We start from the raw sequence: 16226 nt of genomic DNA, 5'->3' as shown, positions 1-16226 counted from the left end.
ACTTCAGGAAGCACAGATAATCTGGGGACTTCTCCCATCCTACCCTAGGAGCACAGAAGACCTGCAGGTTAGGTCCTCAGGTTTCTGAACGGCTTGAGCTCTGAAGTAGTTAGGGGAGAACCTGACATGTCTCAAGTGCAGATTAAATTGCAAGTCTCTGCACCTTGAGCTTCTGTTTCTTCCTGGGTCTGCTGAAGAGTCAACATGGACAATGCCCGGACCATTCGTTTCTGGTTCTACATCATGGCGCTCCTGGCGGGGTGCTGACGTCACCCCTGCCCCTTTCCAGCCTCTGCCTGGGCATGTGTATTTGGAACAGCTGCGGACATGTTACCAAAACAGATTTTATTCCCACATTAATCCTAGTTTTGTTTTTTGTTTTTTAACATCCACTGAGCTGTGTCCCTCTTGCAAATCCTCTCCTAAGTTCGAACGGCTTAATGTGGCCACACTGTTCTTTTCCCCTCAGGAAAAAACACAGGGGCACAAATCACTCTCCTAGAAATCAGATCAAAGGAATAAAAATAGAATTGTCTCCTCTCTTTACACGTTGCTGCTCACCAAGGAGGTGACCTGGGGTCCCCATTTCAGGCTGATTTTAATTGAGCAGCTCCTTAAGATAAAAACCCAAAGTCCCTCTTTTGACTACCGTGTGTCAAGCTGTCCTCACAACCTCTCAATATTTAGTAAAACTATTCTCTCGTGAGCAGGGAGAGCAGAAATGAAAATTTTGCAGCCTGGTGTGTGCGTTTCTCGAAGATGGATGTGAAAGAGCGAGGGAGACAGACACTGTGAATCCATATCGTTCCATTACCCGGACCGGAAATAATCACATGCTTCCTACCTCGCAAAGTAGGCTGGCCAATTAATATTGTTTTGGTCGTTAACGTTCACAAAAGCTCCAGAGCTCCTTGGAAGAAAGATGCAGCTTGACTGTAAAAAATGGAAGAAATAATTCCGAGCTGCCTCCGGATCCTCTCTTGGGAAGAAAATTGCTGTATAATTCACTTGGGGGCTTTTCACTGCTCATTAGGCCTTCACTGATGATAAGATAATATCTTGTTTCATTGCAGTCGGCTTGGTATTTGCGAGGCAGCCAGATTCCTGTGGGAAACCCAGGTACCTGGGTTAGCTGCCACTTTCTTTTTTTCCTTCTCACCCAAAGAGATTTTTCTTTTCTTAGGCCAGATGTCTACAAATTGAAGTTTGAAGGGAAGACATTTTATGTGATTGGCACCCAGAAGGAGGTCAGTGACTGCTTTTCTAAACCTGTAGTTGTGTGTGTGCGCGTGTGTGCGCGCACACGAGAGAGGGACGTGAGCATAAAACGTGCCTTTAGTGTTGTAGCCCCAGACAGCACCACTTTGAAGTTTACGATGATAATGGGAGCTGTTTGCTGAACATTTTAGAGGTAAACAAATAGGGGTTTGCACATTTAAGAACAAAGTCAGTGAAATGAGTCCAGCAGAGAAAGACAAATACCTTATGATTTCACTCGTATGTGGAATTTAGGAAACAAAACAGATGAACATAGGGGAAGGGAAGGAAAAATAAAATAAGTTGAAAATAGGGAGACAAATCATAAGAGACTCTTAACTACAGGGAACAAACTGAGGGTTGCTGGAGGGGGTGGATGGGGCAACTGGGCGATGGGCCTTAAGGAAGCACGTGATGTAATGAGCACTGGGTGTTATACACAACTGATGAATCACTAAATTCTACCCCTGAAACTAATAGTCCACGACATGTTAACCAAATTGAATTTAAATAAAAAATTTAAGAAAAAAAGAACAAAGTCAGGGAGCAATGCTTGACCATATACTGCTGTGTAAAAAATAGACTGGGATAGAAAATGGAAACTGCTCCTGAAACTAATATTATACTGCGTGTTAACTAACTGGAATTTGAATTTAAAAAAAAAAAAGGAAAATGGAGCCTCCTCCTACCTCTGTAGTCTGCCAAAATATAGATTTATGAAACCAGCAAAGAATACTTCCAAAGCTGGATATTCAACCACTGCTGGCAAGAGGGTTTTTTTGGTTTTGTTTTGTTTTTTTTTCAAATTTCCATCAACATTTATTGGAATTAACAGCTTTTTTTAAATAACAATTTTTTATTATGTTATGTTAGTCACCATAGAGTACATCCCTAGTTTTTGATTTAAAGTTCCATGATTCATTGTTTGCGTATAACACCCAGTGCACCATGCAATACGTGCCCTCCTTACTACCCATCATCGGCCTATCCCAGTCCCCCACCCCCTCCCCTCTGAAGCCCTCAGTTTGTTTCTCAGAGTCCATCGTCTTTCATGCTTCATTCCCCCTTCTGATTACCATCCCCTTCATTCTTCCCTTCCTTCTCCTACCGATCTTCCTATTTCTTATGTTCCATAAATGAGTGAAACCATATGATAATTGTCTTTCTCTGCTTGACTTATTTCACTTCGCATAATCTTCTCCAGTCCCGTCCATGTTGCTGCAAATGTTGGGTAATTGTTCTTGCTGATGGCTGAGTAATATTCCATTGTATATATGGACCACAGCTTCTTAAGCCAGTCATCTGTTGAAGGGCATCTCGGCTCCTTCCATGATTTAGCTATTGTGGACAATGCTGCTATGAACATTGGGGTGCATATGGCCCTTCTCTTCACTACGTCTGTATCTTTGGGGTAAATACCCAGTAGTGCAATGGCTGGATCATTGGGTACCTCTATTTTTAACTTTTTAAGGGACCTCCACACTGTTTTCCAAAGTGGCCATACCAACTTGCATTCCCACCAACAGTGTAAGAGAGAGTTTTATAAATAGAGTCTATCCATCCCAGGAGTCTCAAGGAAGCTGCCGGATGGAGTTTGGGCTCATCAGGGACGGCATTTGAGAGGAGGCCGTCGTGGAAACTGTGAACCTCAGGGCTAGGTCTGGAGGTTTGCAGATTTTCTTGCCTAGTCTTTAGATCAAGCATGGATTACTCAGCCATGGCAAAGTTTTTAAAGGAACCCAAGTGTGATTGAGAGGCGGGTGATTCCTGGGTTGTTGAGAAGGATTGACTGTGAGGCTGTTTTTTGTTAGAAACAGGGTCCAGCTAGATCTGGGACGTCTGCAAAGGGTGAAGGAGGCGGGGCACCATTTCAACAGCCCTTTTAAGACCACAGCAATGCCTAAGTTCCTTTTACTCTGTTCAGCAGGTGGGGGGAGTACAAATTGGTAAATACTCTGTTTCACATGCCCTTTCTTGTTTTGTCTTTTTTATTAGAAAAAAGCCGTGTTGGCATTCCATACTTCCACACCAGCTGCCTGCAAACATCTTTGGAAGTGTGGGGTGGAGAACCAGGCCTTTTATAAGTACGTAGCTTTTATTCATTTAATCATAGGTTGTAACAGCATCCATGGAACCACTTATGTTTTACAAATAGCTGCATATCCATTTCTTTTAATTCAGTTTTTTTAAATCATATTTAAGGGAATTGTAAATTTGGTGCATTGTGCAGGGTCACTCCCAACCAAGCCTGAGCTCCACGCAGGGTGATGCCCATAGAATTGCAATGGGTGCTTTTTTTTTTTTTTTTTTTGCATTGCTATTTCCATTCAACATATCACAGAATCTGATTTTGGTTGGGTGCCCCACTCAGAAGCAGACCTTGAGAAGAGTTGAGTGCAAGTAGTTTCTTTGGGATATGGTTTCTGGATACACCGGTGGGGGTGGGGGTGGGGAAGGGAGGTGGGGCAGCCAGCAACATAGGGCATGTCGTCCATCAGGTCATTCCTGAGGGCAGCTGTGCGCAGCTCTGCTGGGGAACTCTGTCAGGCTGTAGAACTTGCCTCAGAGTTCTCCCACTGACCAGCAAAGGGCCCGGGCTGTTTGTCTACCAACTCCCCACTCATTTTGGTTGAAGGCCACTTTAGAGGGCAGAGTTAATGCTCTCTGGCTTACTCTGAGTGTGGGCTGAATGTGCTCTCACAACCAGAGAAGGAAAGCTTTGGCAGAAAGTCACAGGTGTTTGTAGTAAGAAGCCTTCAGCATTCAGAGATGAGAGCCAAAGGCTTGTGGGTGGAATGTGGTCAGAGGCTCGCATCATGGAAAGTCAGTTCTGGACAGGACTTCAGAAATCATCCATAAAGCTCTCAGGTTTCAAGAGAGCTTCAAATTTATGATCATCCCACCGAGTTCCAGCTTCTCTTTGAGACACACCTGCTGATTGGGAGAGTGGTGGTGAGGGACACAGTCAGGAGCCCAGGCTAGCCCTGCCCAGGGTATCAGCTGGCCCCTGGAGCTCATCCAGGCAGCCTTTGCTCTCACCCCTACACTGAATTCTGCTGTGCTCGTTAGACTTGTGTCTCTGAAAATGCTGAGTCTCTGAACCTCCTGGGCTTTGGCTGACAAGGATCAGGAGAATGATGGCTTGGACAATCTTTTTCAAATCCTTTTTTATCCACAGAACTCTTTTCCTCAAACAAGTGTAGGCAAAACCTAGTAGGTAAGAAAGGATAAAAATAGAGGAGCTGTGGTTGTTGGTGAGGACTCGGGGACTGAAGACCCTTCACCTGTTGCTCACTGCATCTCAGGAGCTCGGGTGACCAGTTGTCTGCATTTGCCCGGCCTTCCCCAGGCTCAGCATTGAGAGTCTTGTGTCCTGGGAGAACTCTTTGTCCTGGGCAGATCCTATCAGGAGGATAGTTTGAAAGCCCTTGGCTGAGATGACCTCCAAAGTGAGTGAGGGTATGTGTCAAAAGACCTTCCCACAACCGTCTTCACCTCAAGGCATCAGTGGGTCCTGTGGGGTGTTTGGGAACTGGTATATAAGGGCACCTGATTGCCTCTGAAACCATGTCCGGGCCTGTCGCTGCCCACGAGAGCTGAGAGAGGGAGGGGCAGAGGGTTTGACGTTCTGTCTCCAGTTGCAGCCTATGTGTATTTTGCTGTTGTTTTTAATTATTTGAAAAAATGAGATCATATACCATAAAAATCACCCTTTTAAAGTATACAGCCAGTGGTTTTTAGTATCATTCACAAAGTCATGCAACCGTCACTGCTATCCAATTCCAGGACATTCTTATCCCCTCAAAAAGAAACCTTGCACCCATTAACAGTCACTCCCCATTCCCCGCCTCTCCCCAGACCTTGGCAACCACTGGTTTACTTTCCGTGTTTATGGATTCACCCATTCTGGACATTTCATCTAAACAGAATCATAAACTATGTGGCCTTTTGTGCCTGGCTTCTTTCACTTAAGGTCATGTTTTCAAGGTTACCATGTGGTAGCAGGCATCAGTATTTCTTTCCATGACTGAATAATAATCCATTGTTTGGATAGACCACATTTTATCCGCTCACCAGTCGATGGACATTTGGATTGTTCCCTCTTTTTAGCTATTATAAATAATGCTGCTACGAATATTCATGTAAAAGTTTTTCTGTGGACAGTTCTGTTAGGTTTATGCCTAGGAGTGGAGTTTTTAGATCATCGGGTAACTCTATACTTAATTTTTTGATACACTGACAAACTATTTTTGGAGCCTGAGCTTTTGGAAGTCTCTGTTCCTCCTTTAATGAAATCATCTGGTTCTTGTCAAGGGATCATTTAGAGACATTGAGTCATTTTGAATGAATGTTTTCTCACAAATGAGGGAGCCGGTAGACGGAGTTTTGAAACAAAGCAAAACAAGATGGATCGTGACTTATTTTATTATGGATTTTTATGTACATATCTATACTAGATCAGATCTCTCTGAAGGAAGGAACTGGGTCTGTTTATCATTGTATTTGCCAGAGACCCCAGGCATTCAAAAAATATTTCCTGGATCAATTGATAAGGCATGGTTCCTATCCTCGGGAGAATTGTATTTCATGGTAGAGACCAAAAGGGAAGTACAAATAAAATCCTGGAGGGTATCCTGGAGTTGGGGTGAGTCTTGCTCCCATGGGAGCCAGGAGGTGGAAGTCCCTTTCAGACCAAGGCGGGAAAGTGGAAGATGTTGGGGAATGTGAGCGGCCACGCAAGGCTGGAGTGGAGGGTACATGAAGTAGACAGGGAGGAGATGAGGGGCCAGGAGCTCTTGGGTCCGGACAGAGGGCTCAGCCATCGTGAAGGGGGCAGCAGAGGAGTAAAGGGTATGGTTGATGGTTGCTGACCACAGGTGGCAGAAGGGGCGGGAGTAGGAGAGGAGAACACCCAGCAGGGAGACCTTTGGAGGCTTCTGAGTCAGCCCTACTTGAGAGGACTTTAGCAAGGCTTTGAAGATCCTTTAGGGGAACTCCTAGATCTCCATCGAAGAATAACTTAGGGCATTAATTCATTCTGTTGCACACACATTGTTTTATCACGTGTGAGGGAGTCCATTGATTGCTAGCGTCAAATAAAGACAAAAACAGAATTGAAAGGGGGGGGAAGAAGGAGAAAAACCTGTGAACCGGGAACTCGTTTTGCAGATTTTAGGGTACACAACTTAGCTTGCAGCTAGTAAAGAGGTCAGTGTGATAATCCTATCATTTGATGGGCCAACTAGGCATATCAGAGGACTCCCTCCCAGTCTTCTGTGGATGCTTCTGGAGACTTGGAGGGTTTAGTGGTCACGAGTGGCACTGTACAGATCTCCCTTGACTTCCTTGACTTAGGTTGGAGCTATGCCCTGATAAACTCATCTTAAGTTAAAAATACCATGAATCAAACCATCATACATTGGGGACCTCCTGTACAGAGGTGACCAAAGTCCTTGCACCTCTGCTTTGGTTAGGCCAGCCTACCCCGCCTCTCTCATGAAGATCTCTAATCCCTGATATTTGTACTGATCTGAGTTTTCTTGGACCCTTTTGTTCCTTCATTGTTCCATAACTACCCCTGTTCCTTACGGAGAAAGAAAGATACCACCTGTTCTGACTAGGCTGTGTGACCTCCGACAAGTCTGGCCTCAGCCTTCTCATTTATAGAATGGAGGGGACAGGGACTCAGGCGTGATTCATTTGCCTCACTGTGGCCTCGTGTTCACGAGCAAGGACCTTGGAGGTGAAAGGCTTGGCTTTGAGTCTTGACTCTGTCACTTCCTAGCAGTGTGGCCTGGAACAAAGCACTTGAACTTTGAGCCCCAACTTTGTTTTTCATCCGTGGAATGTGATTGGTAACACCTGCCGGGGAGTGCTTAGCTGTGCAGCAGTGACCATGACAACCCCCTCCCCACTAATGACTAAAGATTTTTGAGTGCCCATTGGTCACAGAGCCTGGTCGCTGGGACTCTGAAGGGTTCTGATTCTGTTTAGCTCAGGGGCGCGTGCCTGTTTCTAGCTCTGTCCCATCACTGCATTGTGATGGTTTTGGCTGGCAGAGCAAGGTCCTGATTTTGTTTCCTGGGCTGGGGGCGGTTTGCTCCTTCTTTGTCTATTTCACCTGCCATGGGAACAGGGAGGCCCGGTGGCTGATGCCTAGGAATTCCCTGGTGGGGCTTTTACCACATGAAATGTGCGGTTGGTCGTCAGTGGGCCCGGGGCCACGATCAGGTTTGAAAGCCTTGGCTCTGAGATCTGCTGGCTGGGAATGGAGCCCAGTGCAGAAACTCTGATTTTGCTTCCTCCTCCAAACCCCAGGGGATCCCTGACACAGACAGTCACCGTTTCAGAGCTTCCTTTATGCCGTGTGGTTTCTAGGTGCTGCCACCCCCAGAGTGCGGGGTCCCTGAAAGCACACAGATTCACTGAAGGCTTCAGTGGCTTGGAGAATTTCTGTTCAATGAGTCTGTCACACCTGTTTCATGCCAGGTGCTGTGCTGGGCACTGGGGATAATGTAGAGGCTCAAATGACCCTCTTTACCCTCAACTTTGTATGGAGTTATTGGAGGGGATAAAGGCAGTCCCTAAGAAATTTCTTACCCAGAGTCTGGTGCACATCGTGTCAGAGAAACGGCATTACATCCGGTAGAAAAGGACCCTGAGAGCTCCCTACATGCGAGACTCGCACACCTCAGTGAGCACGTGAATGACCCGGAGATCCCGCGAGAATGTGGAGTGTGGTTCAGTAGATCGGGGTGGGGCATCAGAGTCCATATTTCTTTCTTTCTTTCTTTCTTTCTTTCTTTCTTTCTTTCTTTCTTTCTTTCTTTCTTTCTTTCTTTCTTTCTTTCTTTCTTTCTTTCTTTCTTTCTTTCTTCCTTCCTTCCTTCCTTCCTTCCTTCCTTCCTTCCTTCCTTCCTTCCTTCCTTCCTTAATTTGAGAGAGAGCGTGTAAGCAGGGGGAGGAGCAGAGGGAGAGGGAGAGCATCTCAAGCAGACTCCTTCTGAGTGTGGAGTGCGATGTTGGGCTCAATCCCATGACCCACGAGCTCATGACCTGAGCGGACATCAAGAGCCTGATGCTTAACTGACTGAGCCACCCTGGCACCCCCAGAGTCCATATTTCTAATAAGCTGGTGAGGCTGTGCTGCAGGCCCCTGGTCTACACTTTTGAGTCCCAAGGTTCTAAACTAGTGGTTCTCAGCGCTGACTGCACATGAGAACCACCCGGGGGAGCTTTTCAAAACATACCAAGCTGTGGACATTCCACTAAGTAAAAAGAAGCCAAAGCCTTCTCAAAAGGCCACATATTGTATGCTTCAATTTGTATGAAATGTCCAGAATAGAGAAATCGAGAGACAGTAGATTCCTGCTTGTCTAGGATTGGGAGTGGAGGAGATGAGGGGAGTAATGGGAGGTTGGTTCTTCCTGGGTGATGAAAATGTTTTCTCATTTTTAAAAAATTTTGTGAATTATTGGGGCGCCTGGGTGGCACAGTTGTTAAGCGTCTGCCTTCGGCTCAGGGAGTGATCGCGGCGTTCTGGGATCAAGCCCCACATCAGGCTCCTCCGCTGGGAGCCTGCTTCTTCCTCCCACTCCCCCTGCTTGTGTTCCCTCTCTTGCTGGCTGTCTCTCTCTCTGTCAAATAAATAAATAAAATCTTTAAAAATAAATAAACATAAAAAATTTTGTGAATTATAGTCAAGACCACTGAAGTGTGCAATCTAGAAGGGTGAACTTTATGGTATGTGGATTATGTCTCAATAAATTTGTCATTTAAAAAAACAAGAATCTGGGGTGAGGGAGCTAGATGTTGGTAGAAATAAATCTTTCCCAGGTGGTGCTCATGTGCAGGCTAGGCTTAAATGCTCTAATCCAGTGATTCTCTAAGTAGGTTCCTCCGACCAGCATCAGCATCTCTTGGGAGCTTGCTAGAAATGCAGATTCTTGGGCTCCACCCCAGACTTACTGAAGCAGAAACTTGTGTTTTGAGACTTGTCTCAGGTGAATCTGATGCTTTTTGAGACCAGAACCTGCATGGCTAATGCATTATTTTAAAAATACAGACAGACCTGGACTTGCAGCCCCGTTCCACCAGTTCTTTTTTTTTTTTTTTTTTTAAGATTTTATTTAGTTAGCAGAAAGAGAGAGATTGAGAGGAGAGAGAGCACAAGCAGGGTGAGCAGCAGAGGGAGAGGGAGAAGCAGGCTCCCTGCTGAGCAAGGAGCCTGACATGGGGCTCGATCCCAGGACCGGGAGATCATGACCTGAGCTGAAGGCAGACGCTTAACTGACTGAGCCACCCAGGTGCCCCCAGTTCCCCCAGGTCTATTGTGTTACCATGGTTATGTGACTTAACCCCTCTGTGCCTCAGTTTCCTCACATAAAAAGGTGGATTGCTTCCTCTTAGGAGAGAGCTGTGAAGATAAAATGAATGAATATGTTTGAGATGCTTTGGATAGTACAAGGCCCATAGTAGGTCAGATGTTTGAGAAGAGTCTTCTGTAGCTTCTGTGCCGGGATTTTGATGGGGAGTTGCAGGTGGCGGTGGGGAGAGGGCAGGCGGGGAAGAAGGCTGAAGGAGAGAGGACTGCCGTTCAGATAGGTTGTGCATTTGTTGCCTGCAGTGGGTAGATGTTTGCTCTGGGCTCATTGTTGATGTGAGAGCCTGGTCAACTGAGCACCGGAGCCCGTCAGCTAGTTAGAGCAGAAAGGTTCTCTCATTGGCTGTCACAAGGCGTGAAATTGTTCCCCAGAATCTCCATGAACCAGAGGACTGGCTTTGGTGCTCAAGAATGAGAAGTCAATGGAGAGGTTTTGAGAGTGATATTAGGGAGGGCGAGAAACATATAATGAGCAGGTGCTTTCAAATAACTTGAGCTCACTGAACGCTCCTCAGAACACTATGAGTTAAGTATGGTAATACCCTCCCTCTCCCTTAAAAAAATTCATGGAGAAATGAGAGCTGGGAAAAGCTACATGACTTGACCAAGGTTGCAGGACCAAGAGCAGGTAGGAGGAGCTTTGGGCTTCTGCTCTTCCAGGTAAAACACCACCTCTTGGGTCATTCAGGGAGAATTTGGGGACTCAGAGGTTCTCAGGGGCAAGTGGGCTGCCTTGGAATGAAGTCGGGGTGTTTGATAAAAACACAAACTCCCGGACCCACGGCAGACCTGCCGGATGAGAATCTCTAGTGATGGAGCCTGGGCACCGGCATTCTAACCCTCGTTCTAGATGCTGCTGCCACATGGCCAGGTTTGGGAACAACTGGAGGTGTGTCCTATCACCTGGTGACCTTCCTTTCCTCCTGACCATCTTCCTCCATCCCTCCTGTGCTTCCCATGTCCCAGGGCTGCTCAAGTTCTCCGAATCAGCTCCCCTGTGAAAATTCCATTAAACTCTCAACCCAAACACGGTGGGGCGTCCGTCTGCACATTTGAAAGGGTGGGGAATCGGTGGTCACGCTCTCAGCCGAGTGTCTCTGAGCGAATGACATGACACAGATGTTCATCAAGGCCGATCAGCTGCCACAAAGAAGCCAGCACTGTTTCCGCTCCTCACACCCTGAGCAGGCGGGCTGTTCACTTTCTCTGCGAAATGTGTCTTCTCTCTGAAAGCTGGAAGCGCGGAGCTGAGGCTCACCCAGGGAAGAGCACAGCCGCCTCCTCTCCCCACAGGGGGCTCCCTAGAACAGCTGGGCTTGCCACACCTCTTTGAGCTTCTGGTATCTTCTATATAACCTGGGCACAGAGTTGCCTTTGAAAACTCCAATTAAGGCTCTTTTTCTTTTTTAATTAATGTTTTTATTGAGGTATAGTTGGCACCATGCTACATTACTTTCACGGGCTAAAAACCGCAATTAGGGCTCTTGATCTTAGCAGACTACTTTGCCCCAAGGATCTTTAAAACCTAGAACAGTAATAACAAACATTTTAAAGAGAAGCCTTTTTTTTTTTTTTTTTTTAGATTTTATTTATGTATTTGACAGAGAGCTCGTGGATGCACAAGCAGGGGGAGAAGCAGGCAGAGGGAGAGGGAGAGGCAGGCTCTCCACTGGGCAAGGAGCCCAGTGCGGGGCTCCATCCCAGGACCCTGGGATCATGACCTGAGCCGAAGGCAGACGCTCACCCAGGTGCCCCTAAAGACAGAAGCTTCTTTAAAGGTTTCTCTGCCTCCCACCTCTGAGGCTTGGGAGCAGCAACCCTGCCAAGAAGATGGGGAGGAGATGAAGACGGCCCTTTTCTCAGGCCCCTGTAGATAACATGTCGGGCTCACAGCTCCCTGGGTGTGTGTGGGGGGGGCGGGGGCAGGTGCGCCTGGAGCAGGCGTGCCCTTGCTGGAAGAGGAGGGCACGTGGGACTCCTGCCCCATGTTAGCGTGGCTGGCTGGGGATTTTGTCTGGGGTGCCTGGAGCCTCCCGGGTGTGGATCTCATATGCTCCCACCCATCCTTAAGGGCTCCCACGCCATCATCTTCAGGCCCTGCCTTGAAATGGAATCTGTGCCCCTCCCCCAAGGCCTGTACCTCCTCTCCTACCATCTCGGTCTCCCTGCTCCTCATTTATCCCCAGTGCCCTTCTCTGTTGGCTCAGGCCATTTGCAGAAGTGGAAGGGGAGAAGGGGCTTCTTTGCAAAAGAGTGTGCCTATGGATTGCCATGGTTCCCAGGACAGAGGCCAAAATCCTTAACTAGGACAGCTTAAGGTCAGGCCATGCTAAATTAGGGGGGAAAATGTATGTTTGTGGGTTTGTAATTACAATAATAATAACATAGGGAAGTGGGCATCAGATCTTTTTAGTTCCTCCAGTGCTCGAGCTCTCTGGGCTCTGTGCCCGCTGAGCCTTCCGCCCAGAACCCTGCCTGCCACCTGCCCATCCCCGGATCTCAGACCCGTGGCCCCCAGGCTGGATTAGTCTCCCCCTCCCATGCTCTCATTGCATCTTTTCCTTCATGGCCCCCACCGCAATTTAGAGTTATTCACCTATGTGATTTTTAGATTAATATCCATTTCCCTTCTAGACCTTACACTCCATGAATGCAGAGGCCATGTGTCGCCCCTGAACTTAGTCAGGGGGGGGGTGTGGAGCAGGCTCGGCATTTGGTGGACAATTGCTGAACAAAGGAACTAAAGCTTCGAGATGCCCAGTGTTGGGGATCGCTGCCTACATGGAAACTTCTAACCAGAGCCCTGGCTATGTGCACGTCTTCGCTCAGAATTCTTTTTTTTTTTTTTTTAAAGATTTTATTTATTTATTTGACAGAGATAGAGATAGCCAGCGAGAGAGGGAACACAAGCAGGGGGAGTGGGAGAGGAAGAAGCAGGCTTCCAGCGGAGGAGCCCGATGTGGGGCTCGATCCCATAACGCCGGATCACGCCCTGAGCCGAAGGCAGACGCTTAACCGCTGTGCCACCCAGGCGCCCCTTCGCTCAGAATTCTATACAACATATCATTCTGTGTGGTTTTTCTATTAAGATTTTGTGACTCTCAATATTTTAAATGGTCCCGAACTCTTGGAGACCATTCTTCCTAACTTGGGTTTAGTTGCACGAGGTCTAAAGTGATTGCCAAGAGGCATCCCCAGCAGTCCCGGCCATTTAGTGCCCTGTGTGGGGCCTGCACGCAGCCCACGTTTCCGTTGTTTTCCAGAGTGCTGTGGTTTTGATCGTGGTTACGGGGGCGCTCAGAGCAGCTGAATCAGTGCTTGGCTGGGTTTCTTGTTCCGCGTGTGTCTTAGTCGTCTCCCAGCCTGGGTTCCTTTAAAGGGCACTGGGCCATGGTGACCTCACTGGAGAATACTTAAGCCAGTGACCGTGTCTCTGGTGACATGAGCCCTGTGGTCTCTTTCGGGCAGGACACGGTAGGTGGCTTCTCTGTGACATGGTGAGTGATCCATGTCACTGGGAAGCTGTCTTCTCCTGCAGTGTTGGTTCAACCACAGATGAGAACCGCCCCCCCCCACCCCGGCACAATCCATCTTCTCCATATCTTTCAAGTGGAAATTGGGGAAGAATCCCTTTTGATTGTCACCGTTGCCTGGTCCTTTCTGCAGGTCGTGACCCAATAACCAATTCTGAAACTAAACGTGTGGGCCCTCCCCAGCATTTAGAAGGAACAGAAAGAGGGGCACCTGGCTGGCTCAGTTGGTAGAGCACGTGACTCTTGATCTCAAGGTCTTGAGTTCAAGCCCCATGTCGGGCATGGAGCCTACTTAAAAAAAAAAAAAGAGCAGAATGTAATACACATAGTGAAAGAAAGTATTTTTTGGTGAAACTTCTCTTTCAGGTGTGTGGGCATGTGTGCAATCTTCTAATAGCATATATTTCTTATAGTAAAAAATATCCAGTCACCACATTTTATAGCCTGTCTCACTCGGGCTTGACAATGTCACTACCACCTCTGTTTTGCTTCTTCTTAAGGTATGCAAAATCCAGTCAGATCAAGACCGTGTCAAGCAGCAAGATATTTTTTAAAGGAAGTAGATTTCGATATAGGTGGGTACCTGTGGTTCCATTTTGATGGTGGGTTGGGGTGGGGGCACCCATTTACTTTTTGAATATTTTGCTTATAAATCAGTGTGCTTTGGTTCGTATGCCTGTTTTGGTCCTCCTTTTTCATTCCACTCATGTCTGACAGTCATGGGTCCCCCTCAAATTCCATAGTAACTTCTCTGATGGAGGAAGAGAAGGTATGGATTTCTAGAGTGGATCAGGCCATTGTGAAGTTAAAAAAATACACGTGCACACCCCTCCCCTTCTGCTCTGAGTGTGCGTGCACACATGTTGTGTTTTTCTTTTACAGTGGTAAAGTTGCCAAAGAGGTGGTGGAGGCCAGCTCTAAAATCCAGAGGGAGCCTCCAGAGGTACACAGGTAAGCAGGGTCGTCCTGGGCTCTGGGAGGCTTCTGGGATGGACAGAAGGATTTCAAGCTTGCTTTGCCAAATTATCTATAACAGGAGGGGGCGTAAGGGCCCCAGCTGCCTTTACCTGTGTCAGTGTGGGCATGTCTGTTTCCAGGCACGTCCCTCTTGCTGTCCTGGAAATCTCCCAGGGACAGACCTGACAGGGCCATGGCGTGAGTGTGGCCCGACTCTGTTTTGAGTTGCTTGCTCTGTGGGGAGTCATTGGCTTGGTTGGGCCTGGAGAGTCACATGAACAGTGTGTGTGACGCACAGCGGTGTCATCTTCTGGCCGAGTCTGTCGTCCTGTCCTCTTAGAACTGCTCTCTGTTCCTGCCTCTGTTCATCAGACGTGGCCAGTACCCACTGGCCCAGCTTCTCTTAGACTATTTCACACGAGGAAGGCAGGGGGTGCTCGTCTCTCCTGGGGCTCCTCACTCCCAAAGGTCACTCAGAGGGGTGCCGGGGTGGCGCAGTCGTTAAGCATCTGCCTTCGGCTCAGGGAGTGATCCTGGCGTTCTGGGATCGAGCCCCACATCAGGCTCCTCCGCTGGGAGCCTGCTTCTTCCTCTCCCACTCCCGCTGCTTGTGTTCCCTCTCTCTCTGGCTGTCTCTGTCAAATAAACCAAAGGTCACTCAGAGGAATGAGGAACATCGTCGTTGGTGGTTCAAGAGTCCGCATCTTCATAACGTGGCTATGTGCCGTTCTGAGGAATTAAATATTCTCTTGGTCACGTTGGACTTTATATCACCACGACACATAGATCATTGCACACCCTAAACCTCAAACATGCTAAATACCTAAAGCTGTATGTTCGCATCATGACATTCCCCTTCTTGAAGGCAAGATCATCCTAAGTTATGTTTTTTTAGGAGGCTCCCACACACTGGTGCAACCAGTGTTCCTTCCTTGCCCTTCTTTGGACTTGGAGGAGTCTCCCTTGTGCTCCTATTTGCCCAGTCTCCTCTATTTACAGCATGACCCAGTGAGCAGGGTGCCTCTTACCTTATTCCCTGGGTTGCTGGGTCTCTTGGAAGTGTGGCTGAGCCAACCCGGCACGGCATCCAGACGGCACCTCTCTCCCACACAGGGGAGCAGGACTGTAGTTGGCATAGGTTCCCATGCAGACGTGTACAGGGAGTAATTCATTCCTGGTTTGGGTGACCCAGTGGGAAGCTGTCATGTGCACGTCTGCAGAAGTGGTCTTTCCTGCTTCTCAAAGCAGGAGAAGGCTGAGGGCTAGGGAAGCTGGAGTACTGTGGCAGAACCGTGAAAGTCTTCTAGCCTACTCCTTGATAACACTAGTCTTTTATTTGTATTTATTTATTTTTATTTTTTTTTTAAAGATTTTATTTATTTGACAGAGATAGAGACAGCCAGCGAGAGAGGGAACACAAGCAGCGGGAGTGGGAGAGGAAGAAGCAGGCTCATAGCAGAGGAGCCTGATGTGGGGCTCGATCCCAGAACGCCGGGATCACGCCCTGGGCCGAAGGCAGACGCTTAACGACTGTGCCACCCAGACGCCCCCGTATTTATTTATTTTTAAAATAGTCTTTACAGTCCCTCTTCTACCACAAATTGTGGTTCCTCAGTGTGGCAGAGATGAAAAAGAGGAAATGATAAAATGTATCATTTGAACTTTCCTAGACTCAGGGCCAGAAATGACCTTAAGGATCACCTAATTTGATGCTTCTATTTTATAGAGAAGGGAACTTGGGTCTTGAAGAAGTTAAAAGATTTATCTAAAGTCAAATTTTTTTTTGTGGCAGACCTAAGCCTGTGTTTTTTTCTTTGTAACATTTGCCACCCAGAAAACCTCTGGCATTCTCTTAGAAGCTGGGAGGCAGAAACGCCCCAGGGGCTCTGCTTGGGTTTTATTCTCCTAACTTGAAGTGTGAATGTTTGATCTTGAAAAAGAAGAAGAAGAAGGAAAAGGAGAAGAAGAAGAAATAGAAGAAGAAGAAATAGAAATAGAAATAGAAATAGAAATAGAAATAGAAATGCTTGATGCTGGGGAGTTCTTTTTTTTTTTTTTTTTAAGATTTTATTTTTTTATTTGACAGAGACAGCCAG

The 16226-nt window shown here is 47.3% G+C and overlaps 1 protein-coding gene across 3 annotated transcripts in view; it reads left to right on the top strand.

Moving 5' to 3' along the window:
• Nucleotides 1-16226, top strand: part of FRMD3 (FERM domain containing 3) — a 295847-nt gene that overhangs the window by 216066 nt on the left and 63555 nt on the right. For all 3 annotated transcript variants that reach the window (XM_044391132.3, XM_026518786.4, XM_057305659.1), the window contains exons 9-12: nt 1184-1247; nt 3253-3341; nt 13674-13748; nt 14056-14124. In XM_044391132.3, coding sequence (XP_044247067.2) covers nt 1184-1247; nt 3253-3341; nt 13674-13748; nt 14056-14124 — 297 coding nt within the window. The remainder of the gene's footprint in view (nt 1-1183; nt 1248-3252; nt 3342-13673; nt 13749-14055; nt 14125-16226) is intronic.

This window comes from Ursus arctos, unplaced genomic scaffold (assembly GCF_023065955.2).
Source record: "Ursus arctos isolate Adak ecotype North America unplaced genomic scaffold, UrsArc2.0 scaffold_33, whole genome shotgun sequence".
NCBI classification, from domain to species: domain Eukaryota; kingdom Metazoa; phylum Chordata; class Mammalia; order Carnivora; family Ursidae; genus Ursus; species Ursus arctos.
This window is presented reverse-complemented; position numbering and strand designations above follow the sequence as displayed.